Below are 23324 nucleotides of genomic sequence, written 5' to 3' on the forward strand. Positions count from 1 at the left end.
CAGAGTTTATAAAAATCTCAGCTCGACATTTTTACCAGCCTCATCTAATACTTTATATATCTTCGCAATCATGTTTCTTATGTTTCATCAATAAATCACTATGATAATCATTAAAGTCTGAAAGCCTCAGTATTATCCCTCTAGATTCATTCGGGCCACTCTTCCAAACTCTCCGGCATCTGCCACATCTTTTTTTTTTTTTTTTAAGATTTTATTTATTTATTTGAGATAGAGAGAGTGAGAGAGCAGGAACAGGGGAGGAGAGGCAGAGGAAGAGCAGGCTCCCCTCTGAGCAGGGAGCCCCATGCAGGGCTTGATTCTAGGACTCCAGGATCATGACCTGAGCCAAAGGCAGACACTTAACTGATTGAGCCACCCAGGTGCCCTCTGCTACAAATTTTTATCTTTTACTTCCAGTCATAGGTTCCTTATAGGCTGCATTCCTGTCCTGCTCAACCCTTCCCCATCCAGCACCTCCTTTCCCAACCTCACCGGCTTCCCACTTATTCTTCCAGTCTCAGTATCTCACTTCTTGCAAGCTCTTCCCCATCCCTGCCCTGAACACATCTCCATGGGCTCAACTCTAATTGTTTCTCTGCGCAGATTTTACTTCTTTTCACAATGTCAATAAATTATTTCTTGGTTGTAAGCAGTTGTGTAAATGCTTAGCTTAACGTCTGCTTTATCTCATAAAATGTAAGATCTATGAAGGAAGGGACCTTGTCCTTGTTATCAGTGGGAGCAGAAATCATTTGTTAAAATGTGGGATGAAACTGAGTATCTCTTGGAACCTTCAACATACTAACTTCTCAACCAAACTTAACCGAGCCTAAGAACATGATCGAGGCATTTCATTAAAATATTCAAGCTACAAATAAATTTTAAGTCTTGACATTAAATGAAATATTTATAAATAATGAGATAAAGTTTTTAATAGGAACAGGAATCTAGAAGTATTCTATATTTATATATATGTCCAAAGCTTCCCAAGCTATTGAACGGATAGAGAGAACTAGAACCTTCTAGTTATGATAGAGCTTCTAGATATGACAAGTAAAATGGTCAAACTAATGAGTGGTCACTTTTATCCGCATAAACACCTGCATGAACATGATTGGAATTATAGATATTAGAAGAGAATTTTGAGGAAAAAAATCAGAGATCTCTCCAACTGGATTAGAGTCTACAAAAAAAACCCCACAAAAACCTAAATAAATTACTTTGCTCATTCTGGACTATTTTTATAATGAGAAACGTTTCTACCATAATACTATATGCCCACTATCAATAAAAATTATCACTATAAGATTTTGATACTAGAAAACTGAAAACCTTTTTACCAGTCAGAACAGAGATAGGACCTTATTTTGTAATGAATTATCTCAAAATTAATGAATAGATTACTCATTGCAACTACCAATCTTTTCCAGCGATTGCTAACACCTATAATCAAAGAGTAACTGAAATTTATTTTCTTTTCATTTAATCAGTGTGCTTTTGGAACAGACAAGTTGTGTTCTCTGCCATTTACAAACTTGAGGATTTAATTTAGAATTCAATAACTGAATGAGATAGAACAATAACCTTTTATATAAACTCATCATTTCTTATCTTTCTCAAAGCACAAAATGTTCTGTATGCCATAATCATTACTGTTTACTTTTCTGGAAGGTTTTTGTTTAAATTTCTATAACTCGCTACAACCAGTTTGCTACTCCAGGCCTTAGAAGAGCTCATAGCTGTTAACGTGAGACTTATATGACAATTAATTTTGCTCCCTGTTATATAGAAATCTGAGTGCCCATAATGTCCCTTTCCAGGGGGTTCAGCTATCACTCTCATTTGTCTCCTGCTTTTTTGAAAAGTTGAAACTCTGGGTTTGGGTTTCAGAAATCATTTATCTCAAAGGGTTTTTCTTTCTTCCTTTTTTCTTTTTCTTTCTTTCTTTCTTTCTTTCTTTCTTTCTTTCTTTCTTTCTCTTTCTTTCCTTTCTTCTTTCTTTCTTTCTTTATTTTGGGGGAGGGGGGAGTGTGGATAGGTGGGTGGGGGAGATGCAGTACCTGGGCTCACTTTCAAGATTTGGCAGTTTTCTTTGTCCCATTTTTGCGGACTGCATTTGTATGAGCATAAATTCAGTAGCTGGAAAACATCACCAGGGAGCCTCTAATTTACTGTTTATCAAGTTTTTCTGAAGAAGAGGAAGCACATGCTGCTGTGGACTGGTGGTGTAGGCAGGGCAGGTGTACATTGAATGGCTAAATGGACACCCTGCCAACAAGGGCTCTGAGGGTAAATTTGAGAGGACAGAGGAGTACTGGGCATTATGCTTCAGTGCTCAGGACGGCACAGTGTCAGCTCTGGTGTTCTAAAGATCTAACTCTGGGCACCAGTTGTCTTGGTGTCCTGTTAGAGGGACCTACCCATTGCGGCCTGCTGGAACGCTCTCACAACTCGGCTTCTCTCTAGCTCTCCTTCTTTCTCTTTCTTGCTGCTTTTAGTTGTACTCTACTGCCTGTTTGCTTCTCTAGGCTGTGTGTACGAGTTTTGTAGTCACAGTTCCTGAAGAAATCATCCAATTGGGTTAGGTAGGTACCATTTAATATAGAGCACCACTACTGGGCAAAGTTTGGGGACATTCGCCTCACAGCCTACTGGCCTACCGCCATTTCTCCCTAGAAGTGTTACTGGCTTTTGAAGTGGGACAGTTCTTCATTGTGCAAATCTGTTCCACACATTACAGGATACTCACATCCCTGGTCATGACACTAAATGCCAGTGCATCCGCTCTCTTTAGGCAACATGGCAATAAAAAATATTCCCCTTCCCATTTCCAAAATGGGCTCTTGACCTGGGCGACCTTGAGGGTCTCATGGACTTTTCTCTTTCAAAGTGGAAACAGAGAAAGATTTTACTTCGCAACTGTAATTGGAATTTAGCTTAAATAATTAAAAAAATCCTTTCTAAGCTGAAAGCATACTTGGGAACATATAACTGAGGAGAGCTCTAACTTTTCTGAGTGTAGTGCTACCTGGAGAGAGGAAACCAGATCTCTCCTGACCTGTAATTCTATATTAATGATATACCTGGGTTTTTGTTTTTCTTCAAGCTATTAGAAAACAGGTTCTTGGTGCCTGAATTATATTAAGAATCCACTGAATTATTTGAAACATTCATTTTTCATTATGCCATTTATCTATAGTAACCACTATAACACAAGACTTGAAAGGTAGTATCCCAAGAACTGAATTTATAAACCTCTAGCTTTTTTATTTCTAACCTTAATTTTGGACTTCCCATAAGCATTAGCTTGAACAGGTCACTTCTTTATAAATGATACTCCACAACTTCTAAAAATTACTTGAACAATCATTTATTTACTTTTAAAGACAGAAACACTAAAAAGCTAGGCAAAATCCTTTAACTATACTAAAATTAACCTAAAGAATAGCAGAAAGTGCCTTGAGCCTCCAAGCTTTAGATTCATGAAAGAAACAATTCTCAAATAATGAATGTAGCTGAAGGGCAGAAAGGTATTAAACGGTTCAAGCTGCTTCTAGGTAAAATTAAAGATGCTGTCACTTTTAATTCATGCAGGACTTGTACCGCCTCTCCAGTGGCATTTGGTATGGAAGATATTTTTATTTGTCACAAGGCTGGGTGAGGGGAGTGCTTTTGTATTTAGTGTTTGAGGGCTGGAGATACTCAATCTTATGCAATATGCATAATAGTCCTGCAAAACAGAGAACTGTCCCGCTTGAAATTCAATAGTGGCCACACTGAGAAAATTATTATATGTCTAATAAAGATAAACTCAAGTACCACTGCCTGGGGAAGAGAGAAAATTGGTCTTCTTGATGTCAAAATTTAGCACCTTGTCATCAGCTAGATGCACATGAAGCCCAGAGACAATGTTCACTTGTCTTCTGCACTTCTCCCTGCTCCAGATCGTTTTCCCTCAACTACAAAGGGGCTAATCAATCTACGGTCAGCTATTTACACTGAAATGCTCTGCAAATAGGGTTAAGGAAAACTTTAGAGCCACTATTAACATATTCCTTTTCAATCCCTTATATCTAGTCAGTCGCCAATCCTTCATACTAAATGATGCTCATGCCTCTTTGAAATGATACTTGACCTCCTTTCTCTTGTTCCTTTCACTAGGCTTCCATGTGGTCTCTGAGCTTATCTGATGGACATCTGGATGAAACAGCTTCCAAAATAGCCATTCTTGGGCTAGTTCCTCTTCTGTCTGGTCTACCTCCCTTTCCAGCTGCTGCTGGCTGTTCCCTAAACATCACTTCTCCCATATTGCTTTTTACTCAAAAATCTTCAGTGAGCTTCTATTTCCTATCATCTCACCCCTTCATCATTACATCAGAATTTCGTAAAGGTATTGGCAGAGCTTTTTACAGTCTTTGTATTTTCATTCTTGTCTTTTTCAACTTGTATTTTCCAATGTGTCTCCACAAAACAGATGCTGAATATATATATATATTTAATTACTATACAGTGGAAATTTGGTTCTTAATTTTCAAGACTTCTGTCCAAACATTTCTTAAAGCTGTTTTGTTTTTTACTTCAGTCCAAGCCTTATTAATTTCACTCCCCTCTGTACTCTTACAACATTACTACAGCAAATAATAGAACATTTATTGCTATTTCTCATGATTTGTTACTGTTGCAAAATTTTTCTGCTCAATTAATTAGCTCATAAACTACATGCTACTAAGCATGCTACTGAGCAAATGGTAGCAACACTCTGACAAGTCCACAATTCATTGTTTATTACTTGCTGAAAACAATTCCACAGTTTGTCTTCACCAAATTACATCATGATGTATAATGGGTATTTGGGGCTTACAAATCCTTTAAAAATGTACCTGGAGGTCACAGTAAAAACCAATCCTTAATACAAATAATCTAAGGCCTGTCGTGAGACTATAGGAAACGCCTGTGAAGTTAATGGAGGTTTGTCATTACAGGCCATGAGTCTTACAACAGACCTCTCAGCTAAGACATATGATAAAGAAAAAGAAACAGAGCTAGATAGATGGTGTATCAAATTCTATTAATTCATATGGAATGAATTCCTCACTTCTGAATTCAGATGATCCCTGAACACTCATTCACTCTGTTTCTAAGCCAAGTACTTGATGAAAGACTGTTTCCAAATCTGTAGAAGTTCCAACAGTCTATCAGCCACAATTTCCTTATATTTAAGTGCATGGATATGATAGGCAAATATTCTTGAATTATGATGTTTTGACCAACAAGCTTTAGTCTTTAATTCAATATCCAAAGGAGCTTTACCTGCAAATCCCAAGCATTCTTCAGAAATATTAATAGCTCTGAGAGCAATCAAGCCTTTAAAAATATTGTCATACTTTATTTCTTTCATTTCTTCTTATCTTTCTTAAATAAAGAGGGAAGGCATTTATAATCTCCGTTCAGTTACATAGAATTGGAATACTGCTATGTAACAAATCATCACACTAATGCACAGGATTGAAAGTCAAGCAACTTTGGTCTAGGCTGAATTGAATTAAGTCTTAACCCTGTAAACATTTCCATAGGAGGTAGAACATACACATTTGACTTTTGGTCAAATAAGGGATAGTAAACAATGATTCCGAGACCCTAATAAGTTAAATTAAAGTTATTTTAAGGCATTAAATATTTTTTCCTTTTATGGACCAAAGATGAAACAGCACACAGATCTTCAATAAATTAGGAGGCAAAATATTAAATCTTCATAGTTGAAATGTTTGCATCTTCAAAGCTCCACTGGTTCCACTTGATAATGTTTGAAACTATAATTAATAATGAGATCGCATTTCAAACAATTTGTGTGCAAAGCGAAGTCTGCAAGTATCTCCACTCATTATGGAGTTGTCCATGGTTTTGTATCAGTGACTTGAAAACACAATGTCCTCTCACTGTATATTCCATTTTCTTTACCCTGATGGCAATCTGAGTGAATAATATTTGAGCAGTACAGATTGTTGGTTTCATTCCCCACCCAACATTGTTGGTTTAAGTGCCTCCGGCTGCTGTTCCCATGAACACAGTGTTAATGGGTGGTAAAGAGGACACCATTTCTCTACCATTCGCTCCATGGGAATCCAGGGTCTCTTGAGCTGGATACTGATTGGAAGTTCCATACATACACTGAGATGAGGACGAAGGAATTGGTGTTTGCAAGCTGGATGCTGCAAGGGAAAATATAATCAGCAATTGAATATTGACTGATATGTTTTTTTCTTTACAAGTGCCACTCACATTAAGCCTCTATATTTATTTTTGCATTTATCACACATATCTGTGCTATTTTCCTAGAAATTGTTTTTTCTTCTACACATTTCATGAAGAAAACTCAATTTCAAACTTAAATTAAGAGACAACCTTATCACCCAAATATATCCCAAGTCTACCTCCTCGTTCCACCTACACTTCTTCCATTGTTCAAACCACCATCTTCATCACTTTCTTATACCACACACAAAAACAAACTCAAAATTAATGAAAGACCTAAATGTGAATCCAACAAAATCGCAGAGGAGAACACAGGCAGCAACCTCTGTGGCCTCGGCCACAGCAACTTCTTGCTAGACACGTCTCCAAAGGCAAGGGAAACAAAAGCAAAAATGAACTATTAAGACTTTATCAAGATGAAAAACTTTTCAACAGCAAAGGAAATGGTCCACAAAACTAAAAGACAACAGACAGAATGGGAGAAGATATTTGCAAATGACATATCAGATAAAGGGCTAGTATCTAAAATCTATAAAGAACTTACCAAATTCAACACCCAAAGAACAAATAATCCAGTCAAGAAATGGGTAGAAGACATGAACAGACATTTCTCCAAAGAAGACATCTTAATGGCCAACAGACACATGAAAAAATGCTCAACATCACTCGGCATCAGGGAAATATAAATCAAAACCACAATGAGATACCACCTCACACCCGTCAGAATGGCTAAAACTAACAACTCAGGAAACAACCAATGTTGGCAAGGATGTGGAGGAAAGGAATCTCCCTTACACTGTTGGTGGGAATGCAAGCTGGTACAGCCACTTTGGAAAACACTATGGAAGTTCCTCTAAAAGTTAAAAATAGAGCTACCCTATGACCCAGCAATTGCACTACTAGATATTGATCCAAAGGATACAAACATAGTGATTCAAAGGGGCACCTGGACCCCAATGTTTATAGCAACAATGTCCACAAGAGCCAAACTATGGAAAGAGCCCAGATGTCCATTGACAGATGAATGGACAAAGAAGATGTGGTACACACACACACACACACACACACACACACACACACATATACACACAGGAATATTACTCAGCCATCAAAAAGAATGAAATCTTGCCATTTGCACAATGTGGATGGAACTAAAGGGTATTAGGCTAAGCAAAATAAGTCCGTCAGAGAAAGACAAATATCATGATTCCACTCCTATTTGGAATTTAAGAAACAAAACAGATGAACATAGGGGAACGGATGAAAAAATAAAATAAGACAAAATCAGAGAGGGAGATAAACCATAAGCGACTCTTAACAATAGGAAACAAACTGAGGGTTGCTGGAGGGGAGGTGGGGGGGGAATGGGGTAACTGGGTGATGGACATTAAGGAGGGCACTTGTAATGAGCACTGGGTGTTATATGCAACTGATGAATCACTAAAATCTACCGCGGAAACTAATAATACACTATATGTTAATCAATTTATTTTAAATACAAAACCTTAAAAAACAAAAACAAAAAACCACCATCTTCTCCTACCTGGACCAACACAGCAGCCTCCTCACTGGTCTCATGACCCTCACCTTTGCCACACCCTCTCATTCTGCAGGGAGCCGCCAGGATAATGTTGCTGAAGTGTACAGTACATTGTCACTCTTCTCAAATGCTACAATGACTTCTCATTATTCTTAGAACAGAATCCAAGCTCCTTGCCCTGGTTCACAACACCTTCTGTGAACTGGCTCTGTCCGCTGATTTATTTTACTCTACTGTCTTCATTCACTATGCTCAAAACACATTGGCCTTCTTTCTGCCCACTGAATTTTCCTTGTTCTCATTTCAGAGACTATGCACTTATCATTTCTTCTGCCTAGAACTCCACCATCAGACCTTCATGTCAATGCTTCCTCATCACTCAGCTTTCAACTCCAATATCTCTGCCTCAGGATTCCTTTCCCAACTATCTTACCAAAAGCAGTTTCTCCATAACTATTTGTCATTTTGCCCTATTTAACTGATTTCAGAGTACCCAACATTATCTTTTTAATGCATTTGTCTATTTATCTATTGCCTTATCTCTCCTTACTAGAATGTAAACTTCTTATAGGCAAGAACTCCATCCCAATCACCACTATACCCTCACGCCTAGAATGAAGTTCAGCACATAGTAGTAGGTTCTCAAGAATTTGACCAACTGGCTCTCTGACACTACTTTTCCTGCATGTATGGTTGCTGACTTCTCATTGCTGTTTTTCTCATTTTTCTAACTACCTACTCTGTCCCTGAAAACCAGTCTGTATAACTAAGGAAACAGACAGTGGGTCCTACCTTCCCTTGCACTCCTTACCCACCTACTCTAGTCCCTCTTTTCACTTAGAAGCCCTCTTTGCTATTTACTTGTAAGCCAGCTCTGTCAACTAAAGCTTAGAATCCATCCTACACCCAAGCTATGTTCCAGCAAAGCTTCCACTATCTCTACGAGTAAACAGAACTAATAGTAACAATAGCAACACGGTACATTTTAGTCTCACGGTGAGGAAACTTCCTGAAGTGGAATTTTCTGCTTCATTAGAGTAACCTAGAAGCAATGACCATCTGCAGATAGCATGAGATGAGCTGCCAGACTCTGCTCAAGGAGCATCTGTGATGGTCACAGGAAAGGAAGAAGTGCTTCCTATTGAGTTATTAGAAAAGCACACTGAGAGGGGAGAGATGGAATTTATCTCATTTTCCCTATGCTTCAGTTGGGTGTCAATGCCCTTGACTTATGCTAGCTTGAAATCTATTCCACTGGAAGATTTCAACCACCGCATAAAAGCATTAACACTCTGCCTTGATATTTACATGCATCTATACTTGTCCTGTGATCCCTTATTAGTAATATGGGAAACTAAATCTATCCATATATTTTTGCCCCTTTTTTTCAACTCACTGATGTATGGAGTTCCTACTATGTAGCAGATACTTGGCTGGGTAGCTGCTGATGTGTCTAGTACGTCACAGGATTTTCCCAGGGAGAGCAACCTGGTTGCAAGAAGATGCTAGGGGGCTTCCTGGTAAACACACAGTTTTGCTAATTTTTACTTAACCTGTATGTAGCAAAACAATAAAAACAGCAACACTTTCTACAGAGATGTCTAATTACATGTTACATATAATTGAGAAAATGACAGGAACCTCTATCACAAATCACCACTGTTTTAAACCTGGAGTGATTTTAGGGTACTGCTGGAGAATACAGGGTCCAAATACACCTCTTGGCACTGCCCCTGGAGCCAACAGTGAACAAGAGAGTGTGAGAAAAAGACATCATTCTTGCCCTCGTAAAACTTAAGTCTTTTAGACTGCATCTGACGGGTTATATTTATTTTTTGCAAACATAAAAGGTGCCAGCTATTCTTTTTGAAAGAATAACAGACTTAGCATTAGGATGCACAGTGACATATATACTGGGAACTGGGAAGACCGTTACTAATACAAAAATAAGACTTGAGATCCAATGTGATGAATCACCTGTGGGAACACAAGTGCCCCGTTCACCTCAACAGTCACCCTCCAAAGTAAAACTACATACCTGAGGTTAACAGCTTTTGAAAATGTTTTTAAGAACTACTAAAATAATTTACCTACTACTGGAGTTCGACACGCAACTGAAGGTGATGTGTCTGCGTAAAACGAGCTGGTCTGCTTTCTACTACTGTCATCTAAAATGTTAAGTGGATCGTGGATGTCACTGTAGGGAGGCAGTGAGCGAACACTGCTGATGACGGACACATGTTGATTCACCATCGATCCAAGTCTATGAGACTCTGGGTAGTTTATGTTGCTTCCATAGTATCCTATAACAGAAAATGTCAAGAATGTACCATTCACTTTCTACAAGGAATATTCCAGGAAGGAAAAAAAGGACCAGGTAATAGGGTAGAGCCCTAAAGATCCCATGTTATAAATATGACATTCACATCTCTATTTACTATAGAGTTGGATTCGTACCTGTATATGGATATGGTTCACTATGCTGGTTTTGTGTTTTTAAAAACACAAAAGCATTATCCTATTGTTAAGTTTCAGATAAAAGAGTACACCTCTCTCATATTTTCCTCACTTAATTAACAAGATCTTCCTATAAAGAAAGAAACCACTAAAAACCTCTCACAAAGACTACACTACTTGTCAAATACCAATTTTATCTACAGATTTATGTTTCTGGAAGAAGTCCTGGCCTACACTTAGGAGAGAGGACACAGCCTGCTTTGGAGGCTGAAGAAGTCCACAGATCTTTCCAACTCCCTAAACTTTAGGTGTTTTATCAGACTAACAGGGGGCACTGTTTGGGTCCTAAACTGTAAGATCTGCTGCTAGTTCTCCAGAAGAAACATTATCCACTGGAAATATTTTCAAAGGACAAAACATTCTTATTTTGGGCTTATTCAGGGAGATCTCAAACATAGTTTGACATAAAATATTTTTTCATCATTTGTGGCATTTAGAAGGGCAACTTTAAAAAACCACAAGAATTAGGGACATGCTTGTATGTGGAAGAAATGAGCTCCAAGTGTCTAAGATTCCATGAGCTTTAGAAATTTTACATGGGATGACATGCTGCTCAGCAGAGCTGGAGCTCAATGTCTGATTTTGCCTTATTACCATCTCAAAAACTGGGAAAAATTCTTTAAAACTTTCGATACCATTAGGTGAACTAGGAGGCAATGCTGCTCCTTGACAGTTGGTCGCCCCTGTGTTGCTCAGGAAATTGAAGCTTCCTGTATTTAAAAACTGCATACTGTGTGAATCTTGGCTGTGTGAGGATGGTCCATAGCTGGAAGGTGGTCGAGAATTATATGGAGATCCAGCACAGCTGCCACTGAAGAAGTCTCTAGAAAGCTGCTGTTCACTCCAGGCCATGCATCGACCATGCTCAGAGCGATGAGGATAGAGTCCTGATGGGGGGTGAGGCTGTGCCCTAAACACAGTCTGATAGTTAGAGTTGGTTCCATAAAAGTCATGATTGGCTTGAGGATGGGTAGGATAAATGGACTCTGGGAATGATGAGCAGTGTGATGGCACTGACAGGACCGGGCCCACACTTGGAGGTCTCCCTGCCATTGGCCCCTGGTTAATGACGCTTCCTCGGCTTGCCATGGCTGGAGAAATGGGTGGTGTCATCAGATGACCAGTACTCTGGGAAAGCTCCATTTGACCTGGAAACAAATTCACAGAGCATTCACCAGCAGCATATTAAAGTAAATGGGCACACATCTTTAAAAATTATCCAAAAGGGAGGCGCCTGGGTGGCTCAGTCGTTAAGCGTCTGCCTTCGGCTCAGGTCATGATCCCAGGGTCCTGGGATCGAGCCCCACATCGGGCTCCCTGCTCCGCGGGAAGCCTGCTTCTCTCTCTCCCACTCCCCCTGCTTGTGTTCCCTCTCTCGCTGTGTCTCTCTCTGTCAAATAAAAATAAATAAAAAATCTTTAAAAAAATAAAAATCATCCAAAAGATGTATTAATATACTTTTTTCCAATTTGGTTCATTCCCACTGTCTAAAAATAACAGAACTGGGGAACACTAAAAACCTAGGTTTAAAAGATACCATCACAATAAGTAAGTAAATAAATAAATAACATGATTGCAATATATGTATATTTCACAACAGGGAAGACTTTTGGTGTTAGTAACTGTGGAAAAAAGTCTGGGATGTCTTCATGCTTCCATGGCTATGAAGATAGTTAGAGCTCAAGCTTGGGAAGGTCAAGGGATCTGCTCTTCACATTTCTCCATAATTAAAAACCAAGCTGAATGCTAAATGGTTTGATTTTTAGGGTAAAAGGAAAAGGCTATAAAGTCAAAATAACCACAGCTTCAAAGCAGCTGATTCAAACCATCAGGCAAACACCAATGATGAATGATGAGTTATGAATGCCACCAACTCCCTGGATGTCTGATTTTCCATTGGTAGAATTAGGCCCCTGAACTAAAAGGCCCTTTCAGGTTTAAAATTCTGTGTGTCCAATGAAGTTGTATCTGTGAATTTCAGAAAAGACATAAGGCAAAAGCAGACTTAAAATATTATCTAGTAGTGAGTTCTAGCCACTAAACATTCAGATTGATACAAAGGGGACTCTAGACCAGAGAGGAAAATTGTTGTAATCGTTATCCCAAAGTGACCAAATCTACTTTTTAATGGAGGAGAAATAAAGTCTCCTCAAAAGCCAAAATACACTAGAAGCCCACTTTTTGACTCTCAAAACATCTTCAAGATTTCGTATATACCAAATCCAATTTTTTCTTCCACCAAATGAAAATAACTTATTATTTGTATTTCCAACATAACTAAGCGAGCACATCACAGTGTGGTACCTATGTTAATAATGGGATTGACAAAAATGTGAATGACAAATGCTGAAAGTCACAAAAAATATAAAACTTTAATAAAAGTTAGTAAAGACCAGCCTTTTTTATCCTTGGAATGGCTGGATGTTACCAGGTTTGAAGAAAGCAAGGGAACAGTCTCCCGAGAGATGGCGTAAAGCCCGAGTGTTTCACAGCGTACCTGTGAGTGGCATGGTGTCCGTATTCCCATCAGGGAATGGGTGCAGAGCAGAGGGTAAGCCTCCAGGATGACTGGATGACAGAGGAAGATAGGCTGTTTCCACATGGCTTTCATTCTTCACAGTGTCGCTGGAAACAGTGCTTCCTTTATTACGGTTGGCCAGAAAGCATGAACTTGGAGAAGCAGTGAAGGCAGCTTTACTTGCATCTGGAAAGATTTTTTTTTTAATGGGAAAGCTAACATCATTCCCATATTCCTAATAAATAAGCCCAAGAAAATGAAACTGAAAATGTTTTAGGGTTGTGTCATAAATCTGGAAACTCCAGACAAATATCTTCCATGGGAAATAAGGCCAGCAGATCTTTGGTTGTGGCAGTGGTGCTGGGGGTTTTCTGGTCATGGTTATCTGTACATTTGTGAGTGTCACGTGTGTTCTGAGGGGGCACTAAGGAATCCACACTGGAGTGGACAGTCTTCAAAATGCAAGTCATCACATCCCAAATAGACATGTTCTCTTCCTTCTCCAAATTCCTATAGAACTTATTTCTACACCATTCACAAGGTGGTATATCACAGGTGTTGTCTTGAATTATGGTTATTTTTTATTATAATCACCTCTCCACCTTCACTTCAATTCTCACAAGAACATCGATTTTATATCCTCCAGAGCTTCCAGCAAAGTTCCTTGACTACTCTATGTGCAAATGGTGGAGAGAAAACAATAGTGCTCCGATAGTGTTCATATCCTGAGTTGTGACATGCTTGGGAAAAAACCTCTGAGACTATTACAGACCCACTACACATGTACTTACAAATTCTTACATTTAGGTTTAAAGAAAGAAATATGCAAGGCAAGATATACATTCTAAATTACCTGAATTCTTCATATACTTGTCCAATAAATTCTGTAACTCCTGCTCTTTGTCGTTATTGAACTGGGTCTCCATGGCGAGGAGAATGTATTCATCAAGAAGCATTCGGATCAAATGGAAAGAACCTTGTTGTGGATGGGAACGGGGAGAGGGCAATGTCAGATGAAAGGAGGGAGAGAAGGAGAAGGAGAGAGAGAGAAAGAGAGAAGTCGAGTTATCTTTGTGACCATCTCACAACACTTTACAAGGAGCAACTGAAATCAACAAATACTTGTTGGACTTTAAATGACCTGCTAAGACCAACATGCTTAACTTGAGTCTCTAATCTTTCTGTGTACCGCCTGCTCAGCTTACTGTGTGTACTGTCCTGCCAGCTCTTTGGCCACTAATTACATCAAAGGAAAATACGGATGAAAGTGAGCCATGCTTTATGCTTTAAGAGGGCATACACTGGAGTGTGATAAGCTTTAACCTGGGGAGAATGAGCTCTACTCTGCTCTATTTCTGTTTACTTTGTACTAAATAATTAGACAATGGCCACCATGGTCTGAAAAAAGTATCAAGTAAGATGTCTTTCTAGCCTGAAACAAAGTTCTCTTTGGTTTGGACAAAAGCAAAGAGTCATTTTCATTTGGAAGTTGTCCTGGAAAACCTTAAGCTTCTTTGAACTATTCCACAGACTTCCCAACAAAAGTCTGGTTTCATCACAAAGTCAGGCTTCAATGTTGTGTATGTTAAGATACCTTACATATAAGTAAGAGATTTCAAATAAAAGCCTCAAGATATTTTGTTCATCCTTCAGTGCAAGTTCACTGATTTTATCTAATTCCACTGAGAATTAAATAAAAACAACCTAGTTAACCATAACCTATTTATAATGTGAAGAATTCTTGCAAAGCAACTACTAAATGCAGAAGTACTGCCCACGAGCTAGCATTATAGTTGCAAAACTAAGAATCCCAGAAATTTAAGAAAACGAAGGTATTCAATTTTTGAAAGAGCTAACTTGACTCGATTTATTTCACAAGTCAAATCGATCAGGAAAGATGTTTCAGAAACATATGAGAGCATGACTTCTAAGATGCTCTTTGATTCTTGGAGTGCAGCTATGTGGTTCCTGGAAAAGATGCAAAAATTTGCCATACTGCGATGAGTAATGCGTCTTGAAAATAATGTACTAATTATTGTTTCCTTGTTTGTTTAACAAAAAAAATTATCCAAGTACTGATGGCATGTAATGATAATAGCTGCTATTCATAAAATGTTCACCAGGTACTAGACTGTGCTTTTGTAAATATCATCTCACTAAAGTGCCTACACAACCCAGTAAGAGCAATATTCATCCTCTTTTTTTAAGTGCTTCAAGTTTTTATTTAAACTCTAGTTAGTTAACATACAGCGTAATATTGGTTTCCAGCGTAGAATTTAGTGATTCATCACTTACATATAACACCCAGGGCTCAACACAACTAGTCCCTCCTTAATACCCATCCCCCAGTTAGCCCACCCCCACCCCCCGCCCCCCCCCGCCACCGCCAGCAACCCTCAGTTGTTCTACAGTTAAGAACACTCTATAGTTAAGAGTCTCTTATGGTTTGCTTCCCTCTCTCTCTTTTTTTCTTCCTTCCCCTATGTTCATCTGTTTTGGTTCTTAAATTCCACATATGAGTGGAATCATATGGTATTTGTCTTTCTCTGACTGACATTTCGCTTAGCATAATACACTCCAGCTCCATCCACATCGTTGCAGATGGCAAAATTTCATTCTCCTTTATGGCTGAGCCATATTCCATTGTGTATATACCACATCTTCCCTATCCATGCATCAGTCAATAGACATTTGGGCTCTTTCCGTAGTTTGGCGATTGTTGATAATACTGTTATAAATATTCATCCTCTTTACAGTGAGCAGAACAGCTTGGGTTAAAACCAAGCCAGAGAGAAGCAGTGTTAGGATTTAACTGCATGTGGTCTGACTCCGAAACCCAGGTTCATAACTACCATTCTCTACTGGCTCAATAGTCAGATTTAAGAAGTGACAGTCCTCCATGTTTAAAAACTGACAGGAACTGTGACTGGAGAGTGAATGATGTATTCAGGGAGGAAGAGCTTTATAAAGCACATGAGATACCAAAACTGGATGCATTGTTCAAGGTGAGGTTATGCATTACTCGAGCACCAAAAAAGCTCCACTTAAGCAGAAAGTCTTGAGCCCTCTTCTTTAATGATCTTCCATTTTGTTTGCTGGTCTACAAGTAAAGGAACAAAACAAAAGTATAAAATCTGTCATCTCATTACTACATGCATCCGACATAAAATCAAGAGGTTGATAAGCTGTCTGACAAATGGACAGATGGCATGACATGCAATTTATTTTATCAGATATAATGATCTGCCCAGGGATTTTAATGTTCATCTGTCTTTGTTATCATTTTTAAGGTTAATAGATCTCTATTCTGTACGGTTTTGTTACCTAACGGAATTGGACAACAAAATAAAATAATTCACAAAATAGTTTATCTCATTTTCCTTTGACAGAACTTTAAAAAGAACAGAAGGTGAAGTGTCAAAGAAGGGTTATATATTTCTGTGAATGATTAACTCTGACTTCTCTGGTCCTGAATGATAATCTGTTTTCCTTCCAGGAGAAAAAAAAAAGGCCCTACACTACAACTAGTTTCCTTGATATGGAATGGCTAACACCAACTAGTGATGGATCTATTTGCTCTTATTGCCTTGTTTCATGAGGGATGACTTGCATGTTAACAGAAGGAGCATATTAACAAAATACTGCACTCTCAGAATTTAAAAATGGAAATACTTAAAACCACTTTCTCTGTCAGCATTTATGAAAATTTACTGTTTAGAAAAGGGCCAAATCTTTCCAGTTTTTATCTTTCACTATTGATGTTACTCCGCTGTAACTTCATTGACTGACAGGGAAGGCACAGTGCCTTGTAGTCCTTTGTCAAGAAATGATAAATAGAACTGAATCTATGCCCAACACTCTCAAATCTGGCCTAGTCCTAATTTGGATATTTGGGCCACCTTAGCTGCAAGTCTTCAAAAACTTTTCAAAGCATTGTTACACACAATCACCCCTCCACCATCATTCAAGAAATTATAGCCAGTTTAGCATTTACTATTAACAAAAATTCTATTTTGGGAATCTGTCATTGAAAAATACCTTAATAACTCTCTGCTCTACCACGGTATCCAACCATTCAATAAAAGCCTCCACTGTGGCATTCTTCTTAAGAAGATCTTTCAGTTCTTGGAACACTGTGATAGAGTCATCTACCATATTAAAACAAAACAAAACAAAACACGATATTACTCTACTCTGAACCCAAGAGAAAACCTAAAACTAGAAATCATTAAGAATTTTATAGCATAAAAGGGAAAGACAGATGAAATTAAATACATTAAAGGAATTATTTCATATCCTAAGAATAAATAACAAAAAATCCTTAACTTTTTACTCTTCAAAATTTTAATAATGATTGTATGTAGCTTGGTACATATTGAAATATAGGCTTATGTATTATATAGGTATGTATATACTGGGGAAGAGTAAGTTGTCATTTATAGTCGATTATTCATTCTAAATCCAAAGCTTTCATTAAATGCAACAGATTCACTGAAAACTGATGAATGAATGCTGATTTCCTGCTTTCTGACCTATCCTTTACCTTTAGCAAAAATTAAATTCTGCACCGTGAAACTGAGCCACTTACAGGAGTCATCTTTTATCTTGTAAAAGTTAAAGGGACCATTTAAGGCTGTCATTTATTAAAGAGTTTGAAGTTTCCTGAATCCCAAAGGGTAATATAATTTTTGCTAGGAAACAGAAAACAAGGCTGAAGTTGGACCACCCCGGAGAGCAGCCCAGTATTTGTTCAACAGTCTATCAGAGGCTGCACTTCTCTTTTCAGAGAGAGGTTGGGGAAAGAGTGGGTTGCTATTCCTTGAAAACAGAGCCTGGTTGTCTAGTCATGCCTATTGCCTTGGTAAATTCTGTCAGATTGTCCAAACCTGGGCAGGGAATTTCTGCTTGGAAAACAGTATTGTGTTGAGATATCATTTTGATATGCATCATATACCATATGAGGCTAAGAGTGTAAAACACAGGAAAATGTGTATGCATGTAATGTAAAACTGGAAGAAAACTGGGACGCCTCGGGGGCTCAGCCGGTTAAGCGTCTGCCTTCGGCTCAGGTCATGATCCCAGGGTCCTGGGACGGAGTCCCACATCAGGTGCTCAGTGGGGAGTCTGCTTACTCCCTCTGCCTGCAGCTCCCCCTGCTTGTGCTCTCTCTCTCTGACAAATAAATAAATAAAATAAAATAAAGTAAACAAACAAACAAACAAACAAAAAACTGGAAGAAAACTCACAACACTCAAAAACATTTCCGTTATTCCCAGGTTATTTCTAGGTAATGAGATTATGAATGGCTTTTATTTTCCTCCTAATATTTTCTATATTTTCCAGGTTTTCCACAATCTGTAGCTACAATTGTTTTTAAGTAGAGGACAATTTTTTAATTAAAAAAGTTTCTATAAACCAAGGTTTAGCAAACAGATATTTTGTAGTCTAAGGGGACTGCCACCCCCCACCGCCAACAAAGAGTTATTCAGCCCAAAACGTCAAACAGTGCTAAGGTTGGGAGACCCAACTGTAAACACAGAGAAGACTTACGTTCCGTGTAGATATCAGATTCAGTGTCTGTGCTGCCAGAAATGGTGAGAAGGGCCTGTGATCCAATACTATTCAAGTCAACCTTTTCAATATCGGATACCATGGAATTCACAACATGCTGGTCAAAGAGAGCTGGTCTGGCAATCTGCATGAAGAAAGTAAAAAGACACTAAACATATTATTGATGGTCTATCTAAAGGAAAGCTTTGGCTACTAGAAAAAATAGTTCCTTGAGAGAAGAATATCATAAATGTTTTATTTTAAAACTAAAAGCAATAGCTGAGACTCATAATCATTGTTAAAGCTTTGAAAACTATTTTTGAAGTTAGAAAATGAATTTTTTAATCCACGTTCATACAATAAGGATTTCACAATGTTATATTTCTTATCTGGAACTATCCCAACCAAGTCTTTTAAAATTTAGGGGACTAGAAATTTTCACAAAGCAAACAATCATTTGAGAGGAAGGGAAATATATTTTAACAATATACGAACATACAAACATTAATTTAAGAATTATTTTTTTTCCTCCCTATTTAGGAAAACCAAATTAGTAGGTAGTTTAACATGTGTTGTTTGTGAATTTCACAACATCAAATATCACATGGGTGCAGTCCCCATACGTTAATTTTTATTAACTGGGTTCATGTAGCAGTTTTGCATTTTACATTGCATTCAGAAGTTATGTGGTTTTTTTACTTTTCATCCTGAAATAATATTAAATTTACAAAAAAGCTGCAAAGATAGTGCAGAATATTTCCATATACTCCCCATTCGTCTTCTCCTAATATTATCATCATACCTAACCATTGTTTATTGCCCAAATCAGGAAATTAACATTGCTATAACACTGATAGTAATTCAAATTTCCATCAATTTTCCCACTAATGTCCTTTTTCTGTTCTAGCATTCACTCTGGGGTCTCAGATTGCATTTAATTGTTGCCTATTTGGTCTCCAATCTCTGAAAATTTCTTACTCTGCTACCAGATAACTCATTTTTTATATTGGTGCTTCAAATACCAACATACCTGAGCAAGGTGTAAAAAAGATGTTTGTCGTTTCAAGGAAGATACAAATCTTCGCACAATAGGTATCTTCTTATCGGTTAGAGCTTCTGGCAAGTTTTCCAAGGATGAAACAACCCACTGTTCCCAATTTTTAGCAAAATTCCTTATATCTGCTAATAAGCTACACACATACACACACACACACACACACAAACACCAATGTTAAATGCTAGATTGCTTGAAATGCATTACATAAATGTAGTTTAATGGAGGTATACTGTTATTCTATGATTCCAAGAACATGACTTTGAAGTCATATAGATTCAGCCTACGTCTGCCATTTATCTCCTTGGTCAACATACTCAATCTCCTCAAGCTCTGGCTTCATTTATTAAATAGGAATAAGCTTAGTATCTATGTCACAGGATTATTATGAGGAGTGTGTAAAATAATTCATGGAAATTTCTCTGGTCAAACCTGGTGTGCAGAGGGTAATCAATAAATAATACCTTATTATTAACATTAGCTCATGGTTCTGTCATTTTCTATAAAATATTTCTGGGGAAATGTAAGTATGCACTTCATTTCACTTATCTTGGCTTCTTGAGAGACATCACAGAGGGATCAGTGTCATTTCAAGTATTTACTATTAGTTTCTAGTAACTGATTCTTATAGTCCAAATATAACTGTGGGATACATTATCAAAAAGGTACTATAGGACCCTATTTAGAAAATTGCAAATGTTCATTGTGCATACACACAAACATTTATATATAAACACAAAAACTTAAAAAGCAGTCAACAATCTACACACTATATCCCAACAAAACAGATCTAAATTTACATTTGGAATGGCGCATATGCAGGTGAGCAGTAACATAATACAGGAAAAAGAATAGAAGTGGAGTTCAACAGCCCTCAATTAAAGTCCTGGCTATGCTTCTTACTAATTAACTGACTCTGGGCAAATAAATTAATTCCTTCTGCTGCCAGGTTCCTCGTTTGTGAATATGTGATCATAATAGTTACTGGGGAATAGTCTGACAGGTTGTGTTTTTAAAAAATCTCATTGTTCAATGATAAGGAATTGGTTAAATAAAGTATAGTATTTTTCAGGTGCTGGAAATCTATGCAGCCATTTCAAAAGATAATGTTGATCTGTATTTGTTGATATGAAAGATTTTCACAGTATGTCACACGAGTATATATACTATGGTCCCGTTTTTTTAAAAATGTGTATATTTACAGGTATTCTTAGAAAAAGCCTATGAAATACTAACCTAACACATTAAGAATGTGGAGAAATTATGAGTTTTTAATGCATGTATGCATGTTTTTCATTTTCTACAAAGAACCAGGGGCATATTTAAGAGATAAATACATAAATAGTCACTTTCAGGTGGTTGTAGGAGTTAAGTGAAACAATTCATGTGGTCTCAAAGCCCATGATGTGTTTAATAAAGGCCAGCTATAATTACATCAGTTGCATGGCTGGACGTCTGCCACTAAGTAAGTGCAGCCATTCTGCTGTGATGTAGAAGTGTTTTGTTTTGTTTTTTAAGATTTTATTTACTTATTTGAAAGCGAGAGAGAACATGAGCAAGGCGGAGGGAGAGGCAGACTCTCCGCTGAGCAGGGAGCCCAATGCAGGACTCGATCCCAGGACCCTGAGATCATGACCTGAGCCGAAGACAGACGCTTAACTGACTGAGCCACCCAGGCGCCCCTGTGACATAGAGGTGTTAAGAGTACTTATTCCTTCATTAAAAGACGGTGGTAATTCTGTTACTCTACCTTCTGATTTTGCAATTAAGACCAAAGTTAATAATAAAGATAAAATAGTTCTTTAATTTTTATCATTGTGATTATTTTCCATCAATTATCCCCATTTACATTCCTCTAGCCAGTTTCCACAAGGTCAATGACACGTAAATATTTATTTTTCACTTGGGCATCTCTCATATTAAAAGGATTTCAGGATGGTTCCATCAATTTTGTTCATTGAGGTTTGACTATAAGGATTGAAGCACATCATCTAGCTACTACAAAGGGACAGGAGCAGACAAATAAACTTGATAAACAAATGAATTTCTATTTAATGTTTTCCTTTAATATAATGGATAGGGCTAAACCCTACCCTAAGAAATTATCACATTTTATTGACTGAACCTACCTTTCAGGCATTTCTTGCATTGTTGCAGGAATGAGTACATCTGTAAGAACCTTAATCACAGCAAAAGAGAGTTAACATAAATCCTTACTTAGTATTTTTGTAGAAAGACACTTATTTGTCAATTACTTTTTAATTCCTAGCTTTCTAGAGAATAATATGTTAATTCATTTCTGGAAGTTATATTTTTATCTCTAAAATTAATGTATGTGTAAAGGGTGTGTGTGTGTGTGTGTGTGTGTGTGTGTGTGTGTGTGTGTGTGTGTAAAAGGCAGGTGTGGGGATCCAGAAACATTGCAATACTAGGTTGAGCAAGCAACACTAATATACTGGGTCCAGAGAGTTAATTATCAGAACAGAAAAAATACTGAAAGAAAGGGCTAGACTGAGACCAAAACATTAATGAGATGGGTAGGACCTGAATGAGAACTGGTAGAAAGAAGAAATTAGGTAGTGCTGACTGATCCCAGCTCAGGAAAAACTAGACTAAGTAAAGGAAGTGGGGACCAAATAGGATATAAACAACACAGACCCATGGGGCTGGCTGATAAACCGAGTGGTCCAGCCTGACAGAGGAGCAAGTGGTCTGGAGGAGAAGATATTTCAAAATGTGGGTAGACACTAATCTACAAAGGCCTGTATATCCTACCAGCAAAATGCACATGTATTCCATGTGTATGAGACAGTAATGTATATACCCAGTAGGTTAGTTACCAATGAATTGACCTTGGTAATCATGTGCTGTTTTATAGACTAAAAGCTGAACATTCTTTAGAGATGGAATGAAGATCTTGCAGAAACTCATTCTACTGTTCCTCCCTGGGAGGAGCTATGAGGAGGGAAACTTAGTTCATTTAAAGGTACTTAAACTCAGGACTAAAAAGAAACAGACCATTTGTAAAGTAAATAAATAAATAATATGTTTTAAAGAATATTTCTGGGAGGTACTGAATGACAGTCCAAACAGATTTATCCAGATTGCAATGCAGTTTTCTCCCTCAGCTTGGACCTTACTGCTGCTCTAACTAGCGGTCAGACTACCAAGGAATTAGTGTCTCCCTCTTCCCAGATAAATGTTCGGCTAGAAGGCCAACCAGCTCATCTTTGTTCGTGATGTCTTTATGAACCTTCTGTAGACACTTGCGGACTCTTACTTGGTTTGAGAACAGAAATTGACGTTAATGCATTAAAGGTAGAGATTTCCAGTATTTTTAAGTTGTTAATCCGATAAGAGTGGTTAATTCTGCTTTTCCCCCAGAACACTGATAGTGAAAAAGCCATTATGTTATTCACTCTGAAAACACCTTAAACAGTTAATAAAAATTAACTAGGTTTTCATGTATTATTAGTGAGTATGGGACATTTAGAATCATTCCTAACTGTAAGAAATTTTGTTTTCATGTAAATGTACATTAAAATACATACCTATTAAATATTGCTTTCTCATCAGAAAAAAATAACATTGTATCTCCAGCCAGAAATTACAAATTTATTGAAAATATAATGGAAAAATGTAGACAGAATGCTCATTAAAACAATACATGGTTCGTGTTTAAGATACCCCAAAGAGCTTACCTTATAAAGAATTGAGTCACAAACACAGAAAATGTCAATGATAACAGGGTTTTCAAGCAGGGGAAGAAGATGATCAGGCATTCCTTGCCAAAAGTGTAATAAGAAATGCTGGATCTAGTTATAAAGCAAAAAGTATGTACATTAAGATTCTTCCTTAACACGAACTCATAAAGAACAGGATGAGAAATTACA

The 23324-nt window shown here is 37.6% G+C and overlaps 1 protein-coding gene across 1 annotated transcript in view; it reads right to left on the bottom strand.

Annotated features, from left to right (window-relative positions):
• Window positions 1-6033: 6033 nt before the first annotated feature.
• Window positions 6034-23324, bottom strand: part of RFX6 (regulatory factor X6) — a 55878-nt gene continuing 38587 nt past the window's right edge. Inside the window, exons 9-19 of the mRNA XM_028117006.2 lie at window positions 23133-23246; window positions 21561-21610; window positions 19408-19567; window positions 18378-18522; window positions 16866-16975; window positions 15810-15927; window positions 13681-13803; window positions 12807-13013; window positions 10945-11457; window positions 9883-10095; window positions 6034-6209 (exon numbers count right to left, since the gene is read on the bottom strand). Of these exons, the coding sequence (XP_027972807.1) occupies window positions 6034-6209; window positions 9883-10095; window positions 10945-11457; window positions 12807-13013; window positions 13681-13803; window positions 15810-15927; window positions 16866-16975; window positions 18378-18522; window positions 19408-19567; window positions 21561-21610; window positions 23133-23246 (1929 nt within the window). The remainder of the gene's footprint in view (window positions 6210-9882; window positions 10096-10944; window positions 11458-12806; window positions 13014-13680; window positions 13804-15809; window positions 15928-16865; window positions 16976-18377; window positions 18523-19407; window positions 19568-21560; window positions 21611-23132; window positions 23247-23324) is intronic.

The sequence above is a fragment of the Eumetopias jubatus genome, unplaced genomic scaffold (genome assembly GCF_037043125.1).
Source record: "Eumetopias jubatus isolate StellerSeaLion01/CBP00866 unplaced genomic scaffold, mEumJub1_p1.0 scaffold_6, whole genome shotgun sequence".
Classification (NCBI taxonomy): domain Eukaryota; kingdom Metazoa; phylum Chordata; class Mammalia; order Carnivora; family Otariidae; genus Eumetopias; species Eumetopias jubatus.